Source organism: Lactuca sativa, chromosome 8 (genome assembly GCF_002870075.4).
Source record: "Lactuca sativa cultivar Salinas chromosome 8, Lsat_Salinas_v11, whole genome shotgun sequence".
NCBI classification, from domain to species: domain Eukaryota; kingdom Viridiplantae; phylum Streptophyta; class Magnoliopsida; order Asterales; family Asteraceae; genus Lactuca; species Lactuca sativa.
The window spans coordinates 130,871,828-130,880,981 of record NC_056630.2 but is presented as its reverse complement, the minus strand read 5'-3'; the positions used below and the strand labels follow the sequence as shown (position 1 = coordinate 130,880,981).

General features: G+C 34.8%; 1 protein-coding gene across 1 annotated transcript; it reads right to left on the bottom strand.

Moving 5' to 3' along the window:
• Positions 1–257: 257 nt before the first annotated feature.
• LOC111906527 (uncharacterized) lies at positions 258–1,621 on the bottom strand. The gene is made up of 2 exons (XM_023902282.1): positions 1,227–1,621; positions 258–1,080 (listed from the first exon to the last, which is right to left on the bottom strand). The coding sequence occupies exons 1-2, from the start codon at positions 1,619–1,621 to the stop codon at positions 258–260; spliced, it is 1,218 nt and encodes a 405-aa protein (XP_023758050.1).
• Positions 1,622–9,154: the final 7,533 nt, after the last annotated feature.

Genomic DNA, 9,154 nt, shown 5'->3' with positions numbered 1-9,154 from the left:
TTATGAATATCTCCTTCGTGAACTCTTAGTTGATGATATCCTGATCGGAGGTCGATCTTTGAGAAGTATGAAGCGCCTTGCAACTGATCGAACAAGTCATCAATTCGAGGAAGAGGATATCGATTCGTGATTGTCAACTTGTTCAGTTCTCTATAATCAATACACATTCGGAATGACCCGTCTTTCTTTTTGACGAATAACACGGGGGCTCCCCAAGGTGAAGAAAATGGTCGTATAAACCCCTTGTCTAGAAGTTCTTAAAGTTGTCCGGACAGTTCTTGCATCTCAGATGGCGCGAGGCGATATGGTGCTTTTGCTACCGGTGCCTCTTCGGGAATTAAGTTGATCTGAAATTCGACCTGCCTGTGAGGGGGTAGACCGGGTAATTCCTCTTGAAACACTTCGGGATAGTTTTGAGCCACCAGGATCTCTTTGAGTTGCTTAGTTTCAGATTCTCTTTCTACCACATGGACCATGAATGCAATACAATTCTTCTTCAGGTACTTGTGAATCTTCATGCTTGACACAATGTTTAAATTTCTTCCTGGCTTCTCACCGTATATGATAAGGATTTCATCATTGGGGAGAGGTAACCTAATGACTTTCTCATAACAACCAATGTCCGCTCTATTCTTGGATAACCAATCCATTCCTACTATTACATCAAAACTACCTAACTCTATGGGAATTAGGTCAATGCTAAAGAGTTTACCAGCTAAGTTGAAAGTACAATCTGGAATTATTTCATTAGCTCTAATATCATACCCATTGGCAAGTCTAATAGCATAAGTATTCCTCATCTTTCTTGATTTCAAGTTGATTACTGGTCTAAATTTTAAAGAAACGAAACTCCTATCTGCTCTCGCGTCGAATATTACTAATGCAAAATGATTGTTCAGGAGAAACGTACCTGTTATCTCTTCAGGGTTCTGATGAGCTTCTTCTGCACCAATCACAAAGGCTACACCTCTTGGCCGCCCACCTTGATTTCCTTGGAAATTTTTCCTAGCTTGGCCTTGCTCGTTGCTACTAGGCCCCTTGTTTATTTTGGGACAAGCGTTACGGAGGTGATTAGTACTCCTGCACTCGGAACATGCCTTTTTCCATCCTTATTCAACTTACAATAATTCGGGTAATGGCCTATCTGATTACAGTTTTGGCACACAGGGCAAGCTCCCTTGTGATGGAAGTTACACTTATTGCACTTCGGGTGCGGTCCTGTGTACTGCTTTCGCTCCTGCATTTCCATGACTTTCTGTTCCTGAGTTTTCACTGCTTCTTGCTCCTGGGCTCTTACCATAAAGTTTCTTGAGACTTTCTGCTTCCTCCCTAACTTGCCTCCATACTTCTTCTCTCCTTGATCTGCTGGCTTCCTTTTTCTACTAGAGTTTTCCTTTGTCGATGCTCCCGTTCTTATCACATCATTGGCTAGTCGATTTTCTAGACTTACTGCACTTTGAATGGTATTTGGGTTTGCTGAAGTAACCATTCCCTGAATTTCTGGTGCCAGACCCCAGATGTAACGATCTATCCGTTTCTCCTCAGGAGTCACCATGTGAGGTACCAGTTTTGCTAGTTCATGTAATCGGACTGTGTACTTCTCTATTTGCGTTCCAACCATAGAATGGTTCCAAAACTTAGATTCAAGCTTCTGAATTTCATCCTTAGGACAATACTCCTCTATCAGCAGCTTCTTTAGGTCTTCCCAAGTTAGCTAATATGCTGCTGCACGACCTCGGGTTTGCACTAGAGTATTCCACCAGGTCAATGCCCTATCCTGGAGTAGACAAGTTGCATACTCAACTTTGTTGCGCTCGAGGCATTTGCTAATGTGAAGGACCAACTCCATGTTGTCAATCCATTGCAGCAACCCGACCGCACCTTCGTTTCCATGGAATTCCTTAGGTTTACAGGCCATAATGGTCTTGTAGTTGCATTCTCTTTCATTGTTTCCCCGGTTTCCTCCACTACTTCCTTGGTTAGCATTAAGTCCCGCAGTTACTTGAGTAACAATGTTTGGGATTGCTGCCATGAATTGTTGTGCTACAATTTAAGCAACATCGGGTGTTTCGTTCTGTGGGCGCCCGTGATTAGGCCTTCCTGACATGGTTCTAAGACACAAGAGAAGAAATACGTATAAATATATGAAATAATGTATAATATTTAGTTCACTACTAACTTTTAAAACCATAAGTGTTGTCAAATTAATGGTTTGCATTAATACTATGCATATAGATTTGAAAAAGGAAAAAAAAAAAAAGAAAAAAAAAATCTTTTTATTCAACCATTGACTGAGTATATTCTAGGGTTTGACCTCATAGTAAAAGTTTTCAAACATAAAAATATCCTTTTTTTTCATAACCATACAAAGTAGTTTTAATACGAAAACGATACATCAATCCCAAAATAAAGTTTTAAATGTTTTTCCCAAAAGACACCCAACACGGGTTTTCAATACATGATAAGATAAAATACAAAAATCAGAACCAAATATGAATCGTTGTCCCAACAAGAAACATCCACACCACAATCAGTAACAGCCCTCTAAACACATAATATGCCGTCATCGCACGACCTGCCACTCGTCTAGCAGCACTAGTAGAATCAGCAGCCTCCATCGAATGTTGAAACAGGATTTCCATCCCTGTCATCACTTCGTCCAAAACCTCCTGATGCCTAGCTATCACAGTGAGACTGTGACGTAGGTCCGCTGCCATCCACTGCATTCTTCGAGACTCCTCCGGGGTCATACCTGACTGCCTGACAGGTATCCCTACGACTCGCTGTTGTGGGGGTGCTCTCGGTCCTGCCATGCTGGGTCGTACCCTACTGGGTCATGCCATGCCAAGTCCTACTGTACTAGTTGCCATCCTTCCTGGGATAGGAACACTCTTCCTTGCCGTCCTCCGAATACGAAGACCTTAAAGTGGTGGTTGTGGCAACACCGATGCAGGCGATGCCTCGCGTTGCTGACTTGAGGTGTCGTTGTTGCTAATCTCCAACGATTCTCCCGTGTCTTCCAAGGGGTCTTCTTCCACCGAGGCGGGGGGATCACGTCGAGGGATAACAGTGACATAGCCGGACTCATCAGCTGAGGCGGTAGCGCGAGAGGATGACGATGTCGACATAGTGGACTCAGACATAGTTTCAATGAAATATGAAATAAATGACAATGCATGTCTATAATATGCAATGCTTACACAAACCAAAATTAACCTTTTTGAATTTTTGAAATAAAGTTTTCTCAAAATTTTGGTTGAACATATTCCCATTATAATTAGCTCAAGCTTTGTATAAATCTTTCCTTAATTAAACATAGGTGATTAGGCTATGTTTAATTGAGGTCCAACAATACAACTCCCGACCTAATTATATTAGTAATATGTTTGATGTAAAAGAATATTTATAAGTTTTGGTTATAGGTTGTGTTTTCTTAGATGAAAACTGATGTTCTCTATAACTTTAGCTCTGATACCATTTTTGTCACACCCCGCTAAAGCGGAAACGCAAGATATGACAACAATAAAGGTTTCATTGCAAAAGATAAAGATACATCACCATAGCAATATTTAAAAGTTTACAACCCATAGTTTAAACAAAACAAAGTACAAGTTTTCCAAAATGACATTGTTCAAAATATAACTTCATAAAATAATTTCCACACGATGCAACATGCTCTATGATGATGGATCTTTATATCCACTTACTAATTATTTCCTAAAAAAGCATGTAAAACGAGTGTCAACTATGAAAATAGTTGGTGAGTTCACAAGTTTATAAAATGAAGATTTGGTATAAGGCTTTCCATAAATACAAGTACATTGCTTTAATAAGAAACCAACTTCATTGCTATAATGAGAAACAATGTTGATTGGTATAATTGATAAACGAGTTTATTGCCATAATAAATAACAAGTTTGTGTGTATATGAGCAAACAGTGAGTTCTCAACAAAGCCTATGACTGAAGCCCTATCAAGATCTATGCTTATCTTTCCATAGATTATATGGTATCATGCACTCCAGCAATCGGGCGAGTGAGGAGTTGTCGATTCCTAATAGCGCTATCCACAATGACCATTGGATCAAAGAGTTAATGGTTAGAGAAAAGTGTAAGGGAAGCGCCTTAAGACGATAAGTTCTCATGTTCCGTGTTGCATAGACATACATAGAGAGATATAGCAATAAAATAGCAATCATGTTTGATACAAATCAATTTAAATACAACAAACAAATAAATAGTTTTTCGGACATGCTTTTCCACCCCAAAACATAAAAACGGAAAATAGGGGAGTGACTGAATACTCACAATGTTTCAAGTAGGTACAAGTGGTGCCTCAGAATACACCAATGCCTTACTATCGGGATCTTACGACATCAAACACATACTAGTGAGTTTCCATGTCGAAATCTAATGCTAATATACTAAACTCTACATATAGAGAAATGCCAAAATTTTTTGTTCTAATATTGGTTTAATATTAATTGGTTACAATTTTTCTGAAATTATGAAAGTTTATAACTCATGTGGTTAAGACAATTTTGGATATTAATTTTCCATATTTTTTTGTAATATTAATTGAGGGTATTTCAACACATTTTAAGGTGTTTTAAACTCCTAAAAATGTAAAATATTATCAAATAGTTTCCAAAAAGTGTCAAATCTTGTATTTTCATTTTAAATACTGTAGATGTTTCCAAAGATTTTCCCTTGAATTTTTGATGTGATTAACTATTTTTCCAAATTTTTAAGCCTTCATAATAATATAAATTCATGAAAAATAGCATCCAAGGGATAAAAATTCCCAAATATTTTATAACACTTCCACTAGACATACTTAAACTGGAAAAAATATAAAAATGGACTTCTAAACTGTTTAACCCAATTTTATGATTTTCGTGCATTTATTTTAATAAAAATGAAATAAATTGCAAACAGTTTCCAAAATTATCCAAAATTTTTATATTATTGTTATTAAACATTATTAAGATGGAAAAAATATAATAATGGATTTCTAAACTGTTTAACCCGATTTTATGATTTTTGTGCATTTATTATAATAATAAATGGGTTTAAGTGTATTTAATCTTGGGAAAATAGGAAAAAATAGCTTACAGTATCGAAAAATCCTAAAACTTTTTATGTAGCATCCTAATGTATTATAAGGTGTTCTGGTAAATTCTCGTTAATTTTAGATGAGCAGAACTATTTTATTTGTTTTTGGTTCATTATAAATACAAAAATCAAGGAAAATAGGAATGCTTTATGAAAAATTCTTAAAATATTTGTCTCGGTAGTGTACCTCTAGTAGGAGCTGCGAAAATTATCATATATCATTTTGACATTCTCTAAGTGGTTTTATGGTTTATTGGGGATATAGAAAAAAAAATCAAAAGTCATACTAAAAGGCAACAAAAATCGATGAAACTTAATGCGGTGCTATAATTTACTTTAGGCGTCATCCACGAATGTATCTAGGATTTATAGACCTCAGAAAGTATTTTATATGATTTAAGCCCTTGTTTTCTTGTAACAACTTTAATAAATCAAGGAAATGATAAAAACTCTTGGAATTTTCCAGATATTCATAGCATTTTACTGGGAATCTGGAGAAATTTTATTTCGAACTGAAAAGGAGTTTTAGATTTTTTATATAAATAAAATCATTTACATGCACTATTAACAATGTACTTTGATCATCAAGCTCTTTAGCTTGGTGTTCATCACATGTATCACGGTTTGAAGACCATGCATGGACATATGTTAGTTATAGTGATGTTTTCAAAGGAAATACTTGAATGCATAAGGTATATGAACCTTTAAAACTTGTAAAAATCGATATTTTAGGGCTTGACATAGGTTTTGGTCCTTGGATTTCACCATTAAACAACATGCATGTTGTTTTAGGGTGAAACCCTACCACCATCATCATCAAAGTCGACATTCACGGATATGTTCATGAATGTTCATAAAGAAGGGTGTAGAAGAATGAGAAGTACAAGAAAAACCTTTAAAATAAGAAAGAAAAGTGAGGGAAGATGAAGGATTTTCGTGATTACCTTGAAGAACAACCTTAGAAGATGAAGATTTGAAGGTTGACAGGTGTTCTTGGCTGGAGAATTTCGTGGGTTTGGAGAGGGAAAGAGAGAGTTTGAGTGTTGTAAAGAGTGGAGTGTGAGAGAGAGAATGAAGGGGAAGTTGAAGTGTAAGAATGAATTTAATGATTTTAGGAAGAGAGAGCATGGGAGAGAGGGTGACAGATTTTATGATTATAAGAGAGGCCTTCTGTCTCCTAATTCAAATTAAATAAATTTCCCTTCAATTTTTATAAAACCTAAATTTTTAAAAAAATGTTTCTTTAAGTAATTCTTGATTTATTTAAGAATTTTTTGTTTTTAGTTCTTAAAATATGATTTATGTTTGATAATTAAATCTTTATATATTTTATTATATCCCATAACTTAATTATTTAAATTTCAATATAATGAGGTTCACAACAAATCTTATAGAGTTTTTAGGTTTTAAATTTTATAAATTCGGATGTTTGGGCTCTTTAGGGTTTTTGGAAATTTTTGTTAGATATTCACCATCACAATGAAATGAAATTAGAAGATTTTAATTTATTTTTAAGGTTTTATACTCTTTTTCAATTGTAACAGATGTTTGGAGTTTATTCTAAATCGGGTATTGGCATTTCCTACAGTAGCTAGACAACTTACTAGAATAGTAAGAGTCAAGTATATTAGTCCTAGATTTTAGTTGGATCCTAGTTTATGCAAGATTTTGACCTAATTTATACTACTAGGTCATGGCATGTTGTGCATATATGGTTTTTTTTTTATAAAAAGATGCATGAGTCCAAGAATGACCTGAATTTGATAGTTGTCACATAAACCATCCGTTGGTAAACCTTCTGCTAAACCAGATGCTCCAGTTCCTCCTGTTGTCAAGAAAGAGCCCAAGCTCAAACAAAAGTTGTTTAGTGATGATCCTATAATTGATAACGAAGAATAAGAAGAATTGGATGAAGCTGAATTAAAAAGATAAAAGGATCGTGAAGACAAAATGGATGAGCATCAGTGCATCATTCACAAAACTGATGAAAAAGCAAGAGCTGAGAAAGAGGCTCAGGCCACTCTTCAGAGAAAGAAGCTTTTGTTTCCTGCATGGACTTTGAAGCGAATTCAAAATGATGTAGTTGATTTACCCAGTCAATATTGGTTAGAGCCAACTGTGTCTTTTGATCTTCAAATCACACAAGATTCGCAGTTGGATCTACCAATCACTCCTAAGGCTTTCAGGTTTTGTGCCTTCGTGAAGGTTGTGAACGCTCCCCTCACAGACAGTGGAACGGATCAGATGTTGTTCGCGTTTTATCTGAAGCATATGAAGCCTCAATACGAGACTTGGTCCATGAAAAAAATAACTAGTGTGAAAATCACTGGACCAATTGAGACTGATAACTTTCTGAATGCTAAGTTCAAAGTAGCAAGAGGTTCAACTAGTCAATGCTACGAGTTCACTCTCGCAGACTTACCTTGTCTCAACCCAAATTACTGGTTCGTTCTTTACAACATGCTGCTGAAAGAAAAAGAGAAATACGAACTTGTCATGTCTTATCTTCAAATAATGGTCAAGTCTTACATCCAATAGATCGGGCACATGGATGTGGAGATTGCAACAATGTTGCGAAAGAAGCCTTCGGTTGTTCTTAAAATATTTTGAGAAGCTGAAGCTGGGGAAGATCTAAAGCAAGGAATGGTATATGGTGTATCAGGCTACGGAACGAACCGGTGATGAATATCACAGAGGTTGTTTCTTCCTTTCCGAAAAACATTTGTATACCACAAAATTCCTTGAGCACGTTTTGGATACGGTGAAGAGATTCAAGGGAAACAACAAGGATGACATCAAGTGCTTCTTGGATATGATTTTGTGGTACATGGAAGTTCAATAGGCAATGTTTGGCATCATTACCAAAGTCTACGAAGTTCAAAAGCGAATCCAAGGGTTATGGGTTCGTACCTCAATTGAGGCAAATGGGGAGATTGTTAGGTATTCTGATGTTGCGTCATTGGGATTTTTAGTTAGTCGTTTGTATTATCGAGTTGGGCCTGTCCACTCATTATTTATTCTAGGGTTAGAGTATTTAAGATGCGTGCATGCATCGCATTTTGATTAACTCTTATCTTTTACTTTGTAACCCTAATTACGCCTCTACAGTAGCAATTCTTCATAGAGTTCTAATGAGGCGTGACACTTAATCATTCGACATTCTTGAATCATCATTGTGTTCTTTATTTAGTTGTTCTTGAATCTAATTGATCTTTAATGATTTTAATCCTAACATTAGCATTTAGTGAAACATTTACTATAAAAAGGTCAATCTTTTGGGAAGACATTCATACAAATCATATACAATTTTCAGAAAGAAAACAAACTTATAGGTTTTTGTGTTGGGTTGAGGTCTTATGACCAATTTTGGTGATATGCTATTATATTAGAGCTTTTAATTTGTAAGTTTGTTATACTAGTTTATTTTTATATTTTCTTCGTTTTTGGATTATTGTAATATAGTCGTTGTATATTGTGGTTTAATCATTAATATATTGATCATATGTTATATAGGGTGATGTCGAAAATATTTAATTAAATATTTTAAATATATTTTTTTTGTTTTGTAATTGTACCATTTCAAAAAGATAATTAACTACAACTCATACATATGTCTTCCCAAAAGATTGGTCTTTTTGTATAGTAAACTTTTCACTAAATGCTAATTAAACATAATATAAGCTATAAAACTTTTGAGTGTTAAACCATAATTTATAAAACTTTTGAGTTGCATTAATTAAAAAAGGGAGTTTCAAATGCACGAGATTCAAGAAAAAATGATAGCTTTATAAGTATGTATGATGTATGATATATATATATATATATATATATATATATATATATATATATAATAGAGGTCAAAACACTTCAACCAAAATTCATTTAAAATCGAATATTTCAAATGCTTTTTAATAATGATTGTAAAAATTTTAACATGTGTTACTTAATTGATTGATTAATAAAAATATTAATGTTTTGAAACTCCTAACTTTTAAACTTATATTATTTAATTTGTTACTTAACTAAAATATTTTTCCTAC

What these genes read in the sequence shown, in the direction of transcription:
- LOC111906527 (XM_023902282.1), bottom strand. Translation starts at nt 1,621, where the DNA reads ATGGTTGGAACGCAAATAGAGAAGTACACAGTCCGATTACATGAACTA. An exon ending in GAAATGCAGGAGCGAAAGCA is followed by an intron (nt 1,081 to 1,226) that starts GTACACAGGACC and finishes TTCCGAGTGCAG; the next exon opens with GAGTACTAATCACCTCCGTA.